This window comes from Benincasa hispida, chromosome 1, assembly GCF_027475165.1.
Source record: "Benincasa hispida cultivar pf3 chromosome 1, pf3_genome.v1.1, whole genome shotgun sequence".
In the NCBI taxonomy this organism is placed as follows: domain Eukaryota; kingdom Viridiplantae; phylum Streptophyta; class Magnoliopsida; order Cucurbitales; family Cucurbitaceae; genus Benincasa; species Benincasa hispida.
In genome coordinates, this window is record NC_143478.1 from 42,021,717 (window position 1) to 42,041,445 (window position 19,729).

Below are 19,729 nucleotides of genomic sequence, written 5' to 3' on the forward strand. Positions count from 1 at the left end.
GAATTTCTTACACAATAAATTAAAATTAAATAAAAGAAACACATAAAAAAAACTCTTAATTTGAGTGGAATAAAGTATTTTATATTTCAATAATGCAAGTGTAAGGTACATAGGAGAAAGGCTCAATACTTGCAACCAACAAAAACTGTCAAAGAACAAAATGGAAAGGGAGTTATCTTTCACTTTGATTTATGAATGGAATTACAAAAAGAAGGGGATGAGCCAATCCAAAAGAGTTACAAAAGACTTCTTTAATTGGATGAAACAGAATCAAAGCTATAAAAATGAAAAAACAGGGATAATTTGCACCAAGATAGAGCGATGAAAATGGCATGGTTGAAGGAAAAATCAAAAGCTTGAGCTTTGTCATTGAGAACCCGGTTGTTCATACTACCAACAAGAATGCTCTAACATTATGCAACAACAAAAGCCTTTTCCTCGCATTAAAAAAAGGTGGCCTCCAAAGACCTACCTAATTTACCCCATTATCTTATGAGCCCCAAAGAGTGAAATTTTACATGATGAAATCCATAAACTCTTAGAAAAAGGCCATATTCAACCTAGTATCAGCCTATGTGCCATCCCAGCTTTACTTGCACCTAAAAAAGACGGTTCTCGGCACCTTTGTGTTGATAGTAGGGCCATTAACAAAATAATAATCAAATATAGGTTTCCTATTCCAAGACTTTCGGATTTACTAGATCAATTAGAAGGAGCATCTGTTTTTTTCAAAATCGACCTTAGAAGTGGGTACCATCAAATTAGAATACGACCCGGAGATGAGTGGAAAACAACTTTCAAAACAAACGAGGGACTTTTTGAATGGCTAGTTATGTCATTTGATCTATCCAACGCCCCAAGTACTTTCATGAGACTAATGAATCAAATTCTCCTTCCATGCCTCAATAAATTTGTAGTAGTCTATTTTGATGACATATTAATTTACAGTTATACATATACTTCCCATCTTGACCATTTTCATACTATTTTCTCTGTTTTACATCAAAATGCTTTATACATTAATTTCAAGAAATGTTCTTTTTTTTCAAGAAAAGCTGTATTTTTTAGGTTTTCTAACAAGTTCCAAAGGAATTAGTGTTGATCCTAAGAAGATAGAAGCAAACTTAGATTGGCCCCAACCACAATCAACTAAAGAAATTCAAAGTTTCCTAGGCTTAGCTTCATTCTACAGAAAGTTCATTAAAAATTTTAGTACTATTACTGGACCTCTAACTTATTGTCTAAAGAACAAAGTTCCATTTTTCTGGGAAAGGAACAAGCTGAAAGTTTTAATCACCTTAAAAACAGCTCTTAGTACAACCCCTGTTTTAGGTTTTCCTGATTTTAATAAACCCTTTGAAGTCTCCGCAGATGCTTCAGGTATTGGGATAGGAGCTGTCCTTAGCCAAAACAAACACCCTATTGAATTCTTTAGTGAAAAACTTAGTTTGCCTAGGCAAAAATGATCCACTTATGAACAAGAGCTTTACTCTTTAGTTCGAGCTTTAAAACAATGGGAAGATTATCTTCTAGGCAAAGAACACGTTTTATTGACTTGACCATTTTTCATAAAAGTTTCTACAATCTCAAAAAACTATTAGTCGTATACATGCTAGGTGATTACAATTTCTTCAACGATTCGATTTTGTTATAAAACATACTCCAGGTAATATCAACAAAGTGGCAGACGCATTAAGTAGAAAAGGTACACTTCTCACCCTCCTTCAAGGTGAAATTATTGCTTTTAATCATTTAAAAGATTTATACTCTACTGATAAAGATTTTAAAGACATATGGTATAACTGTTCTAACCTCCTTCCAGCAAAAGATTTTCATATTTTTGATGGGTTTCTTTTTAAAAATGACTCTTCGTATACCACACACATCACTTAGAGAATCACTTTTAAAGGAAGCACATTCCAATGGTTTAGCTGGACATTTTGGTAGGGACAAACAAGACTTTTGCTTTACTATCTTCAAAATTTTTTTGGCCACAATTAAAGAAAGATGTTACTAATTTTGTTAAACGGTATTTTATTTGTCAAAGTTCTAAAGGTACTAGCACAAACCAAGGACTTTATTCTCCTTTACCTATACCAAAAAATAATTGGAAAGATCTCACAATGGATTTTGTCCTTGATTTACCTAGAACTCAAAGAGGATATGATTCCGTCTTAGTCATTGTTGATAGATTTAGTAAAATGGCACATTTATTAGCTTGCAAAAAGACTAATGACGCTTTGAATGTTGTAAACTTATTTTTTAGGGAAATTTTTCGATTACATGGAATACCAAAGAGCATTGTATCCGATAGAGAAGTCAAATTCATGAGCTACTTCTAGAAATCTTTATAAAAATGTTTCAGCACTGACTTACTTTTTAGATCTACGAGTCATTCTCAAACGGACAGACAAACCGAGGTTACAAATATAACACTTGGTAACCTACTAAGATATTTTAAGTGGAGACAAACCACCTCTAGCCCCAGCTGAATTTGCTTTCAACAACATGGTAAATCGTTCCAAATGCCCATTCAAAATAGTCTACACTCAAGTACCAAGACTAACTTTAGATCTTGCTAACTTACCTATTCCAGTCGACTTAAGTCCTGAAGCAAATATTATGGCTGAAAGAGTGAAGAAAATCCATGAAGAAATCCGTCAACATTTAGAAGCAACTAATAATTTTTACAAAACCAAAGCTGACGAACACAGAAGAGCTATTGAATTTAAGGTTGGAGACTTGGTTATGGTACACTTAAAGAAAAACAGGCTACCAACTGGACAACACTCTAACTCACAAACAAGAAGATTGGACCCTTCCTATTGTCAAAAAATTGGGAACTAATGCCTATTGCGTTGATCTAACTCCTACAATGAAGATTAACTCAACATTTGATGTTTCAGATATACATCATTACCATCCACCAGATGGCTTTAAACTAGCACAAACAAACTCAGTGACGAGTTTGATCTTCTCAGGTGGGTAGAGCTGATGTAGAAATAGAGTTATAACTCTTTTAGGTTGCTGATTAATTAATTGTATGGTCAAACATTTAGTTGTTTTAGGAGTTTAGTCCAGTTGGTTAATATTTGTTAGTAACCGGTTGTTTAGGTAACCAGCCTTAGTGACCGGCTGTTTAGGTGATCAGTCACCTTTCTTGTATAAATAGGCTTATGGCCATTCCTTCTATTCGTTAATAAAAGAATTACACTTGCATTCTTGGAGCATTTACATCATGTACACGTGTGTGTGTGTGTATATATATAGATTCAGCTAATAGAATAAATAATTCTGAATCTCTGATTCTTTCAAACCTTAGCATTTACATCTTTTATAGATAAAGTAAAGGTATGGCATAGCTTAAAAAAGAAAAATGGCAGATCCGGAGAGGTAAATTATCAGACAGCTTGACTTCATGTTCCAATTAACTTCCTAATAACATTGGATAATCATGAAAAGAAACCCTACCGGGAAGTAATTTTGCAGCCTGAACTGCTGTGGCACCAACAGATCCAAGAGAAGAGGGGTCATATGCAACAAGAGCAAAGTTATGAACAGGATGCAAAAAGACCACCTGCAAGAAAAGAAGTGAAAATTTTGCAGTCCATCAATGTTGGCATAATTGACATCCAGACCTACAAAATATTTACCTCCCCTGGAATCTCGATGGGAAAGGCAGCAAAAGATAGCATGATATCACAAGCTGATATTGCAACAGTATTCTTGTCAACAGCAACTAGTCCCATGTTTTGAGAGTGGTATATTATTACACCTGTCCCAAAAAAATGTTGCGAATGAACACCATCAAGCATACAGGATGGTGGCACGTGAACCTGCAGGGTGATGGAAACATCATTTTGTTTCAAGATAATGAACATTTATTAACTGAACAATATATACAGATGAGAGAAGGAGAATTAGGTATCTGTCTGAACTTAAATGACAGGAGAGAGAACACAAGAAAATGAAAAAAAAAAAAAAAAAAGAAAAAAAAAGAACAATAGGTGGTTAAATAAAGAAAAAAGAAAATTCATAATTGTTTAAGTGTTTATATAATTAAATTTACAACCACCCATCAACTTCAGCCAGTGTTTTCAAAGCGCAAGGCACATTCTAAGGCGACAAGTCTCCTAACCGCTTTAAGGCAAGAAGTGATAAAAACACGTCACTCGAGTGAAGTGAGGCGCATATAATAAAATGCTAAAGTAATACTATATATAACTATTTTATAGGTAAAAAAATAAAGACTGGAATGAAAATAAGAACAAAACTACTTTATTTTAATAAAGTTTGGAAAAAGTACGGATTTTCAAGAAAATAAAGTAGAGATTTTTTTTTTTTTTTTTTTTTTAATATTGTAAAAGGCCGGTAAAACAAGCTTCAAACAATGCCACCTGTTGGTCATGGAAGAAAATATTGCTGTATTAAATTTAATGGAAGAAATAGATTGTCATTTATCATGAAGCATGCAAAATGCAGTGTTAATGTTTCTGACTTTACTTCTTATACTTCAGTTTTTTATTCATTTCACTTCTATTTCTTATTGATCGAGTTTAACGCTTCATCTTCTTCAGTTTGAGAAATGCATACCAAGGCGAGCGTCTGGTTGAAGGCACTCACCTTGGATACTTCAAAGGCGCAAAGGTTCCACCTTGCCTTGCCTCTCGCTGTGAGCAAGCGCCTGAGGTTGCCTCAACAATATTAGCTTCAGCTTTTGAGTCAATTGATGATTTAACATGGTATCAAAGCATGAGGTCTTGTGTTCAATGCAATATCATTTCCTTTCCAATTAATATTAATTTCCATCCTTTGAGTCTTCTACAAATTTTCAAACCCATAAGTAAGGAGGAGCGTTAAAGTGTTTAATATAATTAAATCTACAACAACCCGTCAACTTAAAGTTTTCGGTCAACAGTGATTTAACAAGAACTGTCATAACCGTCAGCCTTGCTTGTGTTCAGAAACAACATCAAAACGAATGAATATTGTTCTTGCTATAATGATAAAAAAAAAGAGAGAAGCTGCATTATTACCTAATGGTTTAAAATTTGTTTCTTGCACGAATTGCTTTTTGATTTCAATTTTCTGAGTTCTTTATTCAATTCAAAAAGAAATTTTTGAGTAGTCTATTTCCCTTGGAATGACGAATCCCTTTAATGAAAATTAATGAGTACCTTGGAATTCATAAGGGATTTACTTGTCTTTGTATCGTTCCATTCGATCTTTTAGGTCCCTACTTCACCTCGACAGTTATGCCACGATGCCTTAAAGCCTATATGCGATGGATAGACTCCTTTAACCATGACATATTTGCTTATTTGAACATAATTTCATTTCTTTCAGAAAGAAAAAGGAATGGTTAATTACACAAAAGAAATCCGTTTTTTTTTTTCACGAAGTAGAACTTCAAATTCCTATTTATTACTGAATCGACCATAGACCAATTCCCCTTTTATTTGGGATGCAACACACTCCCTTGGAGAGATGAAAACATTAGAAGATCACAACGGCGAGAACAACTACTTCCACAAATCAGGGAAAAAAATAATAGAGATAAGGGATAGTGAATACAATCATCAGACAAGGTATCCAGTAAGTTTCAGAAGAAACGTATGGGTACTCAACTTTTTCTCTTTCGTTTTTTGTTATTTCCTCGATGACAACAGTGATTCTTGGTATTAAGATTGATTTCATTCATAAAAATAGAGATGGGAAGGAGTAGTAAAGTACAGAATAAGTTGTCCTTCGTTAGCATTAATGCTGGAAATCCATGGGAGTAAATTAAGTTAGAAGAGAAGAAACTTTCCTACTTTTCCAAATTACTCTACTTGGATAAGAAGAAGAAAAAGAACCACTTTAAAGAAAATGAGGGCCATAAGGAGAATGCTTCATCATTACACACAAGTATAGCAATATTACCTCGCCTTTGGTGATGTATTGCATCTCTCGCACATTATTTCATTTCACTAAAAAAAAAATCGTTTCTTCATCCGAAAAAGCATTGAAGTATTACCTCAAACATCACAAGCGTGGGCTCTATGATACGTTCAGGAAATGAAGCATTCGCTGCTACTGCTACTGTTCCACCTTGATAATCCCGTATAATTGCAGTTTGCATAGCAGTGGCATCCTCCAAGATGGTCTCCTGAGTTTCATGAAAAGAACTGTCAGCAACATTTCCATCAGTCGATCGATCATCTTCTACTCTTCGTTTCTTAGTTCCAGTATCAGATCTATCTTGAGAACGTGCCTCCTCTGACCCATGTTCAAAATTGGTTTCCATACTAACCACGCCATCAATTATTTCAAGGTTGTTCACTGGATGCATATGTCTTAAATGAGAAGAATCATCACTGAGTACATCTGTTTGATTCATATAACCTTCTCCCACATTAGTCATTGGAGAAGACTCCAAACGAGGGTGAGGTTGAATAGCAGGCTTCGGTATCCACAAACCGGTACTATCATTGCGAACATATATTTGAGGAGGGGCATACCATTCATGATGATCAACTGTGACTAGGACAGACTGCAGGTACCAAATAAGGCAACAACAAACTGATAAGCATTTCAGTATGCACAAATGCGTAAGACAAGTGACAAAGCTTTACTAGGTACCAACTTAAAGAAGCAAAAGTGAAATTAGAATAAGAAAAATAATCTATAAACAAGCAACAACAAACAGGACCTCTTAATTTCAAATTAGAACCTCCAAACAGTTGTTTCTTATTCAAAAAAATATTTGTTTCCATCTTTTTCTACATTGTAGACATCAATGAAATTATTTCTTATCCGAAAAAGTTCTAAATATTTTTCCATGTAAGCCAATGCCATTAAAGATGCGAAGTCAAAATTCGTTCAAGTACAGGTAAACAAGAAGCAACAGTATAGTAATGTTCCATCTTATAGCGCTACCAAATACCTTTCTTCGGTGACGATCTGTATAGCTTATATATTCCAATGGAACCCGAGCACCTCTAGACAACTTCGATAACACTGAGACTAGGTCCTCAACTCTTGAAATTTCTTCACCAGCAAACTTCTTGATGATAGCATGACGTGGAACTCCGGCTCTAAACAACATATATCTACAACATAGAAAGTATACCTCTTAAATAATGAAATATTTCAAATAAAAAATTTTCAAATTAGTCAAATTCTTCATGATAAAACCTATGTGATATTGTAAGACCCCCAATTATAAACACATATAAACGTAGGGGCACAAAAGGGAATAATGAGGAAAGGAAGGACTAAGTGGTAATATTCTGATGGTTAGTTAGAAAGGAGGGAGGGGACCAGTGACGAGGGGTTTAAGAAGAGAGCACCCTGTAGGTAAGGGAGGGTTGTCATCGTAACTTTTCCCTTGAAGTTCATAAATAAAATATATATCAGAGTATTGATCTGTTCTTGGGAACTTGTTGGGAATTTCTCATTGCAGGTGTGGATTCCTAATAGATATATTTTTTAAGGTTAACAATATATGGGCATACAAAAAGAAAAAGCCCACAAAAGGGACCAAACTACAAGAAAGGGCTTAATCGAGAAAAATAAAATCTTGTGAATCATTACAAAAGAGTTTGGAAAGAGAAGTCCAAGAGAAACGAGAAATCTAATAAGGGACCAAACATCACTCTAAGAACTCTCACACCTTCTGAAGATTTTGTTGTTTCTCTCGCCCCACAATCCCCACAAAATAGCACACTCCAACAGCCACAAAAACCACCTTTGTCACAAAAGTATGATGGAGAATAGGTTCCAGTGTCGACGCAACTCTGAAAGCTAACAAAGCTAAAATCAACCACCTCAAAGAAATCGCACGAGCAAACTCACAACTTCACATGATATGATCCAGGTCCTTTGTCGCCCTTTTTCAAAGAATACAACCATGCAACCCAACCACTAAAGACCCTCTAACTGAGATCCGATCCAATGTGTTAACTCTTCCATGCAAAACTTGCTACACGAACAACTCCACCTTCATGGGACCTTTACCTTCTAAATTGAGAATAGAATCACCAACCAAAGAAGGGTGAGCTAAACATTGGGAAAAAAGAAGCTACACGAAAAGTCATTGGACGAACAAGGAGACCAAAGGCAAACATCCCCTCTCTCGAACCTAAGGCAAAAACAGGAGAGCGAAGATAAAAGAACCAAGACATCCGAACTATGAAGCACATACAGTCCATTTTAAGGCGAGAGTCAATGCCAAACACGTGTTGGACACGAATACATTCAGACATGCATCCAATACGAAAATTTGTGTCTTATTTTATTATTATTATTTTATTTCAGTCACATGGGGACACGACTAGGACACTTCCTAGACACATCTAGAAAACTTCTTTAAAGAGAAAATAGCCCAGCCTTTTATGTTGAGTCCAAATTCAAAGCACAAATCAATTATATGTTAAACAAAGAAAGAAACAACCCAACACAACACAAAAAGACAAAAAACAAAATAAAGCTCACTTTTTAACCAGAGATAAACAAACAGAAACACAAAGGATTAAAGAAAAAACCTGAACATTTCTTCTCCTACAATTGTCGATAACTTGACATTTAATGTTTTTTTAGTTGAGTACATTTTGTATTTTATGTTAAATGTACATATATCTTCTTTTTTTTTTTAAATATTCCCAACGTGTTTGTGTCCTAGTTTTTTAGACATTAGCATATCATTGTGTTATGTTAAATGTACATATATCTTTTTTTTTTTTAAATGTTCCCAAAGTGTTTGTGTCCTAGTTTTTTGAGCATCCGACATTTTCCTATTGGTCAACGAGCATCGAAAATGAAGGTAAGGGTGAAAAATCTGCCTCATTAAGAATCAAAGCCACCAAATGGTTTTTGAACAAGGATAAATGATATAAGTGAAGGTACAAGGAGCATAGTGGTTTATCCCCCAACCACTTATCCTCCCAAAAATAAGTATCCCACCCACCCCCACTACATTATGGATAAAATGAGGAGGGAAAATAAAAAATAAAAAAATAAGGAAGCTCCGTCACAATCGTTTTCCACGAGTTTCTGGAAGTGCCTTTTAATCTCTCACTAATCCACTCAAAGGGATGGGGCCCGTACTTAATACCAATAAAGTTGTGCCATAAGGTATCGACTTCATAATAGAATTGCCCGAGTCATTTAGCCAACAAGGTTCTGTTATTCATCCTAAATTACCAATGCCTAAACCCCTCAAGTCGAAGGGCGTAGAGGCCACCTCCCAACTCACCAAAGCGTTAATCCACATGGTCATAGGCTTTCTCAAAATCAATCTTGAAAATAGTCCCTTCTTGCTTTCGAGCTCTATAATTCTCAATGGCCTCATTTGCAATAAGGGCTTGGTCCAAGATTTGTTTGTCCGCTAAAAAAGTTCCTTGATTACTAGAAATCGTAGATGGGGTAACTTGTTTAAGCCTATCGGCCAGCTCCTTTGAGATAATCTTATGCACACTGGTAATAAGACTAATGGGCTTGAAGTCCTTGACTTTGGTGGCCTTATCCTTCTTTGAGATTAGGTAAAAAATGCCACTCTCGTTGAATCCACTAAAGACTTTCCACAAGTCCTCCTAATACACTCCCAATTGTCTTGGAAAAAGGCTGAAGAAAAAGGGTCAGGATCCAAGGCTAGGTTTCTATTCAATTAAAAAAGCACCCCTAAACGGACACTTCCATTTAATAGTGAAGATGGCACCTACTCTAGAATTAATAAGGGAATTCATGGCAACCCCTCATTTAATGTTAATACATAAATGACACCCAACAGCTGCCCTTGCTAGGAAATCCAAACAACGACAGAACAGAGAACAACTCGGTCACTATTTTATTGCCTCCCATTTTCAAAAAAGGTGAAGCTTCCCCACCTGCTCGCGCGTCAAAATAAAAAATAAAAAAAAATCTCAACTACTCGAACCTTTTTCAAAGCACTTCACCCGGAAGAAGACATCCTTCAGCAACTCTTGGACAGCCTTAGTAAATTCTCATTTGCTTGAAGAGTGTTGCATCAAGGCCCAAATTCCTGGGATACTCCCTGCCAAGTCAGATAAATCTAATCCCAAAACTTTATTCTTTTACTTATTCAGACTTCAAAATTGCTGGCTCAAGCGTGCCTTTCATGCGAGGTACCCTGGATTCCCATCAAGATGATGATCAAAACACCAAATACAATTCTGTTGGATTTCCTTTCTTTTCTCTTGTAATATTGGATTGTTAATATGTGTACATTCCTCATTTATGTTTGTAATATTCTATAATATTTTTTTCTTATTGGTAGATGACCTTTCTTCTATATAAGACCTTGTATTTGATTCATAAGTAAGAAGAATAACATTACATTATTCTCTTCTAATTTCTACATGGTATCAGATCAGGGAAAAAAACCTTGATAGAAACCCTACCCGTCGCCGTCAAGTACATCGAAACCCTACCCGTCACCTTGAAATGACATCTCTCCTTTAAGTGATCTCTTGATTTGTACGAGGCTTATTGCTGATTTATCCGTGGGTTTGTCACACTATGCTACTTCGCCGAAACCGGTTGCACCCACCTGAAATCACCACTGAAATCGCAACCATCACGTGACTTCAACATCCAAATTGTCGACGTCTACACCGAACGAGTTTGCTCCGTTTTCAACATCCAAACCGGTGGCTACAAGTCTGCTCATCGACGTCCACACCTCTACCTGTCAATGTTTGACCCTCTATTCGCACCACCGTGCTCCGATTTGTTCAAAATGGTGCCAAGTTCCCAGATCTGCTACTTCACCGCCGCCGACAAGCCTTGTTGGTCCTTGCCAATCCTCTCCTCCGCAGTTCTTTGGTAATCTCGCCAGTAGCTTTCCATAGCTCTCTGACCCCATCGTGGGTGTTTCACGCTGGCCCTCTTCATCAATTCGTGAGAATATTTACAGCTCACGTGATAATATTCAAATCAAGTTTTGTGGGTCAGGTTTGGTTCATAATTGGCTTGGTTTGATTCAAGTATGGCTGGTTTACATTAGCTTATCTGATTTAAATTTTGGTTTGGTTCAAATTTTTTTCCCTCTGAATCTTCACACCTATTATTTTTTCTTATTAAGCCGTTGTTGGTTGTTGACTTAAGTTACCTTATTATGGAACAAAGTCATCAACTCCTGACACTGTTGCAAACCAATTTTTCATCCGGTAATCTTTGTGTTTCCTTGGCACAGGTAGGTAACTATCCTCAAGCTTCTTCTAATAATAGTTCATCTCCTTGGATCATTAATTCAGGAGCCACTGATCACATAACTAGTCCATCCCACCTTTTTGATCCGTACTCTATTTCTCATGAAAATAAAAAAATTAAAATTGTCGATGACAGTTTCTCTTCTATTGCGGTAAAAGGAACCATTAAATTGACTGATACTCTTTCTCTGCAGTCCGTTCTCCATGTTCCTAAACTAGCATGTAACCTTTTATTTGTTAATAAACTTTGTCGAGATTCCAATTGTCGTGTTAGTTTCTTTGATTCTCATTGTATCTTTTAGCATCAGGAGTCGGGACAGCAAATTGGGAGCGGTAGGATGCTTGATGGTCTCTACTACTTTGATCGAGGTTTTTTTAGTAATAAAATAACTCAAGGTCTTAGTAGTATTAATTCTCTTTCTGATCATGAACAAATCATACTTTGGCATCGTAGACTAGGACATCCCAAATTTCACTATCTTAAACACATGTTCCCAAATTTGTTAAAAAAATATGGATTATTCCTCCCTTCATTGTGAAAGTAGCATTTTTGCAAAAAGTCATCAATCCACATTTGTCCCAAAACCACACAAAGCTTCCAAACTGTTTTATCTCATTCATAGTGACATTTGGGGCCCTTCTAAAATTTTGACTCATAGTGGTAAAAAGTGGTTTGTTGCTTTTATTGATGATCCACATTTTTCTGATTTACCCATAAAGATTTTTTGTTGCACTGCATATGTTCACATGCCTAGTCTTTTTTTTATCGAAACTCGATTGTAGAGCTACGAAGTGCATTTTTTTTTGGGTTATGCTTCAAATAAAAAAGGTTACAAATGTTTTGACCCTCAAAAGAAAATTTTTTATGTGAGTTTGGACATGTCTATTTTTAGAAAAACAACCATATTTTATCCAAAATTCTATTCAGGTGTGAAGTCAAACTTAAAAGATCATTTTGGGAAACCCTCGTATTTGTCATCTTGATATGTCTGTCCCAAGTCCTGCAATGAAAAATATAGAAATGTCTCATTCTAGGATAAACAACTTATTTGTTCCAAGGAATATATAAGAAGCCTTAAATGATCCAAATTGAAAAGTGGCAGTTATGGAGGAGATGAATGCTCTAAGACAAAGTGGTACTTGGGAAATAACAAACTTACCTGAGGATAAGAAGACCGTGGGGTGCAAATGGGTGTTTACGGTAAATTGTAATGCTAATGGCAGTGTTGAAAGGTACAAAGCCAGATTAGTAGCTAAAGGTTTTACTCAAACCTATGGAATTGATTATCAAGAGACTTTTGCTCCCATTGCAAAGATCACTCCATTAGAATCTTGTCGTTTTTTACAGCTAACTTAGATTGGCTTCTTCATCAATTAGATGTTAAAAATGCTTTTCTCAATGGTGATTTAGAAGAGGAAGTGTTTATGAGTCTACCACTAGGATTTGAAATGGAATTTGGAAATAACAAAGTCTACAAATTAAAGAAATCATTATATGGTCTCAAATAGTCTCCAAGAGCTTGGTTCAAACGCTTTGGAAAAGTAGTCACTAGTTATGGGTACCAACAAAGTCAAGCAGACCATACAATCTTCTATAAACACTCGAAAAGTAATAAAATTGCTATTTTAATTGTCTATGTTGATATTATTCTCACAGGAAATGATGCAGAAGGTTTGATTGATCTTAAGAACAAGCTTGCAAGTGAGTTTCAAACCAAAGACTTGGGAACCTTAAAATATTTTTTAGAGTTGGAGTTTGCAAGATCTGAGAAAGGGATTTTTGTTAATCAAGGGAAATACATTATTGACTTACTTCGAGAGATAGGTTTACTTGGCTGTCGGATAGTAGACACTCCTATTGAACCGAATCTGAAATTACAAGTTGCAAGTTTGGAAGAAGTAAAGGACAAAGACAAATACCAAAGACTTGTAGGTCGATTGATCTTCTTATCTCATACACATCCAAATATAACATTTGCAGTTAGTATGGTGAGTCAATTTATGCACTCACCGGGACCTACTCATTTCGAAACAACGTACAAAATCCTAAGATTCTTGAAAGGAACTCCAGGAAAAGGTGTATTATTCCAGAAACATGATCATTTTCAAGTTGAAGTTACACTAATGCAGATTGGGCTAGAAGCACTACTGATAGAAGATCTACTTCTGGCTATTGTTTGTTTGTGGGAGGAAATTTAGTTACATGGAATAGTAAAAAAACAAAATGTAGTAGCCAGGAGTAGTGCTGAAACGGAATTTAGAGCCTTAGCCCATGGAATTTGTGAAGGTATATGGATCAATAGTATACTCGAAGAGTTGAAAGTGTCTCAAAAGAGACCTATACGAGTTTATTGTGATAACAAGGCTGCCATCACTATAACTCATAATCCAGTTCTACATGATAAGACAAAGCACATTGAAGTTGACAAGCATTTCAAAAAGAAGAAGGTTGATGCAGGTGTAATATGCATATCTTATCTTCCAACGACAGAACAAACAACAGATATGCTAACAAAAGGCCTTTCGAAACAAGAATTTGATAAACTTCTCAGCAAGCCAGCCATGGATGACATCTACAAACCAGCTTGAGGGGGAGTGTTGGATTTCCTTTCTTTTCTCTTGTAATATTGGATTGTTATCATGTGTATATTCATCATTTATGTCTGTAATATTCTATAATATTTTTTCCTTATTGGTAGATGGTCTTTCTTCTATATAAGACGACCTTATATTTGATTCATAAGTAAGAAGAATAACATTACACTATTCTCTTCTAATTTCTACAGATTCAGATTGTGACTCTATAGCCAGTGCCAACAGTGAAGAACTATAAAAATCAGAAGCAGAGGACTTCCAAGAGGGAGAAGAGACTTCTAGTAGATATGGCAGTGATCTTCAGTCCCTTTTTCAATCAGGAGAAGGTCTATTAATAGGCAGTGCTGGTGTCTCATCTATTCAACCTATTGACAAGAAGGAAATTCCACAAAACCTGGTATCAATGGTTGAAGATTGTGATTTAATCCTTGGTTCAAATCCGATGTCAGAGATCCATTCTCATTTTGTTCAAGCATGAAGATACTTTCGTGGAATACAAGAGGCTTAGAAGATGACTCCAAAAGATTGGGTTTGAGAAGAAGTTTAAAGAACATAAATCTGGATTTGGCCTTAATTCAAGAAACATGCAAACTTTATCAAAGAGTTATGGAGCTCGAAAGACATTGGATAGGCCTTTGTTGAAGCATTTGAAAAATCTGGAGGAATTCTAACTGTGGAATGAAAGCAAAATTTCAGGTGTTGAAAGGTGGTTATTCTCTATCCGTTAAATGTTTGACTATATGTAAGTCTTGTTGGATCACAAATGTATACGGACCAACTGATTATAGAGAAAGGAAGTTTATATGGCAAGAACTGCTCTCACTCTCGGATTATTGTTAAGAACCCGGTTGTATTGGAGGGGATATGTTTCTATCCTCCAATTCACTGATGACACCTTGATATTTTGTAAAAATGATGATGTGATGCTAGAAAACTTAAGGGAAAACCATTGAATTCTTTGAATGGTGCTCAGGACAAAAGGTCAATTGGAAAAGATTTGCATTATGTGGGATTAATAATGATGACAACAAGCTGTATGCAGAGGCAGCCAGGCTGAATTGCAAGGCTACTCACCTTCCTTTTATGTATCTTGGTCTACCTTTAGGTGGCTATCCCAAACAAATTTCTTTTTGGCAACCGGTGATCGAAAAAATCCAAGGCAAATTGGAGAAATGGAAGAGATATAACCTCTCTAGAGGAGGTCATTCCACCTTATGACATTCAGGGGAAAACTAAATCACTTAGTCAAATGGGATTCGATCACCCGAACACAAGCAGATGGTGGGCGCGGTATTGGTGGCCTTTCTAGCTAAGTGGGGGTGGAGATTTATCGAGGAGAATTCTTTATGGAGTCGAGTAGTAAAAAGCATCCATGGCAAAAGCTCATTTGGGTGGCACACCAATGGAAAAGTCACTTGCAGCCTTCGTAGTCCTTGGATCAGTATATCAAGGATGTGGTTAAAAGTGGAATCTTTGGCTGCTTTCAAAATTGGCAATGGAAGAAGAATTGCATTCTAGCTTGATCCTTGGGTGGATAAAATTCCTTTAAAAGATTCTTTTCCAAGACTATATAGAATCTTCTTGAATCCAAAATGGGGCAGTCCATGAATTTTAAGATCCCTCACTGGCCTCTTGATCGATTAGTTTAGAAGATTACTAGAGAAAGAGATAGTTGATTTTCAAATTCTCATTGGCCTTGTTGCAGGAAAAGTAATCATGGCAACTCCTGATAAATGGAGTTGGGAGCTAGGGAATTTCACGGTAAAATCCCTTGTCACACACCTTTCCACAACCTCCCCCATTTGGAAATGTTTGGAAGCTGCAATTTGGAAGACTAAAAGCCCCCAAAGGATTAATATTACAATTTGGATAATGTTAAATGGGCTTCTCATTTGCGCAACTGTAACGCAAATGAAATTACCCACTCATAGCCTTTCTCCGCAAGTCTGTCCTCTATGCTTGGCAGATTCAGAAGACCTTCAACATTTATTCTTCACATGCGGCTATGCTGAAAATTGATGGCACCATTTGTTTGATTGCTTCAACCTTAGTTGGGCATTTGGTAATGGCTTCAGCTAACCAAGTGACACCCTTATACACTAATAAATGAGAAAGGCCACAGGTCATGAAAGAGGTTGACCCCCATCCCCCTTCACTATGTATCACATTTACAACAAGTAATGGCTTAGCTGACTCTGGCAAAAGCTGGACCAGGTAATTCAAATCGAAGCAATTGGATGTTCGACTCAGACCTATATGACATGACCGAGCAATAGAAATACTTTAACAGTCCACCAAATTCAATTCCCGTCCTCAACCCATGACCAATGTGAGCTCGAGGTTTCCTTCGTAACTCCCGAAACTTCTTTGTAGTGGCTCCATTCCATGCATAATTTCATAGAGAACCTCAAAGTGTCGTCAATGGTCCGCTACCTTGAATGAGAGTTAGGTCTTCCTGATTCAACTCGGTCAAATGCAACTGTGGGTCTTGACCAGCCATTCTAAAGGAGTAGTTGATTTAGCAATTTCTAGTCTTCATCTATCTGGAATTTCATCCATTTTAGGTTCTATCAATTTTATAACGACTATTTCCAACATGCGTGGATGCATGAATATGATGTACCAAAAGATCTGCAGTACTTAATAATATTAAGCAGCTGCTGATCGGTCCTAAGCTCAAAAAAAAACCAAGGTTGATTTGGGTGAATGCAGTAAAAGCCTTGTTAACAAAGCTTTGGTTTGAAAAAAACCAAAGAGTTTTTCATGACAAAGCTTCCCATTGGACAAACCGTTGAGATAGCTCGGGTAAACGGTTCATCGTGGTGCTCCCTATCAAAAGTCTTTGAAGTTTTCTCCATCCAGGACATTAGCCTACTTCATCTTTCCTCTAACTTAATCTTATTTATTTGTTTAGAGCATTTGTTGGTTGTAATGTGTAATTCTATCTTTGTAGTAGGTTCAAGCTATTGTACTATTTGAGTTTGGTTTTGTATCGAGTCCTAGTGGTTTAGGGAACCTTGCTCTTGTTTAGTTCTTTATAATATTGGAGATGATGAGAGTGCTACAGAAATGTCAACCTAGTTGATATGTCCGTGTGCACTTGTTGATCCTTATGTTTGTTTCTTCATTGTACTATTCACTCTGTATTGTCTCATTTCATTATCTTAATGAAAAGGCTTGTTTCCTTTTTCCAAAAAAGAGAAAAAAAAAATGCACCCCTTTTAATTTCATGGAAAAAGACACCTCCAGCATGGTTCACAGTCCTCAAGGGAAATAGGACACCAATCCATCCTTCCACGAACAGATGAGGTCCAACTAGAAAACCAAACAGAGAGGAGAAGTAATGAAGAACCTCGACCTCAATTTCTTGGTCCTCTAATTGCCCTCGATTTTCTTCTTAGTGGAGTCGATGAAGTTCTTGTTTCTTCTTCTGCTAGCGATTCTATTCAAATAGGTTGAGTTATAGCCATCCTCTCTAGCCACTTCTTCGCTTCTTGCCTCCAACTGACATTTTCCTTTATGACTATCTCTACAAATTCAGCCTTTAACTCTAGTTGCTCCTCCTTCCTCGCCTCAGGTAAACTCCCTCTGGAAGGCCACATTGTCCAAATGCTTAACTCTAATGTCCCTAAAAACCTCCATATTCCAAGCCTAGTAGAACCTAAATATTGATAACTGAAAGAAATGTAGTATGGTCATGAAGATGTCCAGGATAAACTACTAATAATAATAATCTAAACTGTACATGGCTATGAGAAAGCATTCTATTAAAAATATCATAACCAATAACTAGATCACTATAAACATACCCTGGTTCCGTAACATAGACAAGACCGCATTTAAAACGAAAGTTTCTGGCCTGCATTGATGAAAAACTAAACTAAGTTATGGTGCAGTTTCTTTAAAGAAATTAAAAGAGACTAATATTCAAAAGATTACAAGCTCTATAAAAGGGGAGAGAGAGAGAGAGAGAGAATGGTAGAGAAAATACAAACAATAAACGATAAATAAGAAAAATAAATTACAAAGAAATAAAGGCAGCCCAATTCAAATTAATATCATGAAGAGGAAACCCTCCAAAAGGCTTCTATAGGAACATCAAAGAAAGACCTTCAAAATGAGCTTGCCCCAAAACAATTAAATCGTTGACGATGCTTGTGTTTAAAGACTAAGTTATGGTGCTATTCAAGAGGCATAACCATTAAACGCTATACACCAAGGGGGAAAATAGAGATAATTAAAAACGGTAAAGAGTGACCTATGAAGCTAGCTAAACATGGATTTAGCACAGGATAAGTGCCTGCAGAAGTTTACTTAGCAAAAATTTGATTAAAATAAAAATAGAACACGATAAAGCTCCCATTTTAAGTATGAGAACAATCACCAAGCCAAAACTCTTACAAGCAACAAAATTATGAAGCAAACATGAGCTTAAATATACTGACCATGCAAGTATATAATGCTAAAACTGCAAATGGTCCAGAGGATCAATGAACGACCAACATTAGAACGTGAACAGACACTTTTTGCAACTTACAAAAACTGCAGTTTCCACCTACCTGCTGGTATGAAAGAGGATGTATCACCGCACCACCAACTTCTAAAAAGTAGTCCGGAGTTATGGAATGCAGATCCTGTACCTGAAGTTCACATCATAAGAGAGAAGACAAGGTGGAAATATATTAATAACATAATCCCATAAAACACAAATGGATGAAGTATGCAAAGGTGAAGATTCACAAATAAAACAGTCATGCTATTCGGTTAATTTTCTTTTCCACATCCATTGCACACTTCCATGGAACGGGTTTTCAACCAATTTTTTACATATAATGTTTGCTATCTTTAATTCATCTACCAAACAAGAAGCAAGCAGACCGAGTGATATTACATCAGGTTTTTTGTTTAAAAAACTACTCTTTTAATTTATAAGAGACAGAATATATTCAAAAAAAGCAAAGGATGAGAGAGCCCCCACCCAAAAGAAACTACATACAAACAGCCTTCTAATCTTTTTTTTTTTTTTTTTTGAAAAGAAAACAAGCCTCTTTATTGAAATAATGAAATCACCCAACACCCGGACATCTCAACTATGTTGACACCCCCTTACTCTTAACACTCTCATCATATCCAAAACAAACCATAATCAGATATCTCATTCTAGCCCAACAGTATAACTCCCCTGATTTTTTCTTTACCCTTAGATTTTGTTCTTTTTTCAATTTCCCAAGTGATATGCTTCATGAACAAAGATGTTTGGCAAATAACACCTACAAAATTAGACAAGGATTTCCACATTGTGAAATGATAAAATCTCACCACTAAGTGTACTGTGAATGACGTCCCACCCCTTTCAACTTGCAAATCAATTGTCTGTTTCACACTGTCATCGAGTAGAGTCTCCATTTTCAGAAACTGAGTAATTACCTGTACCATTTTTCAATGAGAAAATCATTATAAAAGATAATTTATATGGGCAAACTGAATAAGGTATCTAGCCAAACTAAAACAGAAATAATATGAATAATAAAACACAGCTGAGATCCAAAACAAACAAATGACAAAATAACCAAATGAGGACAAAAGACAATTAATCTGGAGTGAGTTTAAAGAAAGAAACTTTAAGATCCTCTTCAAGATAAGCAAATATAGAAAAGCATTGATTGAATCTTTTTTCATCTGCAAGTCTTCAGAGACTCCTTTTAAGATTTTTGGTTCGTGAGGATTCAAAGGGATTTCTATGTTAGTCTTCTCCATCGGTGCTCTAGATTTTCATTATATAAATGAAAAGTAAAAGCTAGCTACTTCTTGGTTGCAGCCCTCAATTCGCTTTTTATGTCAAGCACATGAGTTAAAGATCTCTGCTCTAGCTTATGGATGGAAAGGAATCGAATCTCTAAAGACTTGGACCATATTCTTTTGGG

General features: G+C 36.1%; 1 protein-coding gene across 2 annotated transcripts in view; it reads right to left on the reverse strand.

The window, feature by feature from the left end:
- DEG7 (DegP protease 7) overlaps positions 1–19,729 on the reverse strand; it is a 55,951-nt gene that overhangs the window by 9,922 nt on the left and 26,300 nt on the right. For both annotated transcript variants that reach the window (XM_039046278.2, XM_090315874.1), the window contains exons 11-17: positions 19,125–19,232; positions 18,365–18,445; positions 17,615–17,664; positions 6,926–7,091; positions 6,017–6,532; positions 3,654–3,836; positions 3,472–3,577 (exon numbers count right to left, since the gene is read on the reverse strand). In XM_039046278.2, coding sequence (XP_038902206.2) covers positions 3,472–3,577; positions 3,654–3,836; positions 6,017–6,532; positions 6,926–7,091; positions 17,615–17,664; positions 18,365–18,445; positions 19,125–19,232 — 1,210 coding nt within the window. The remainder of the gene's footprint in view (positions 1–3,471; positions 3,578–3,653; positions 3,837–6,016; positions 6,533–6,925; positions 7,092–17,614; positions 17,665–18,364; positions 18,446–19,124; positions 19,233–19,729) is intronic.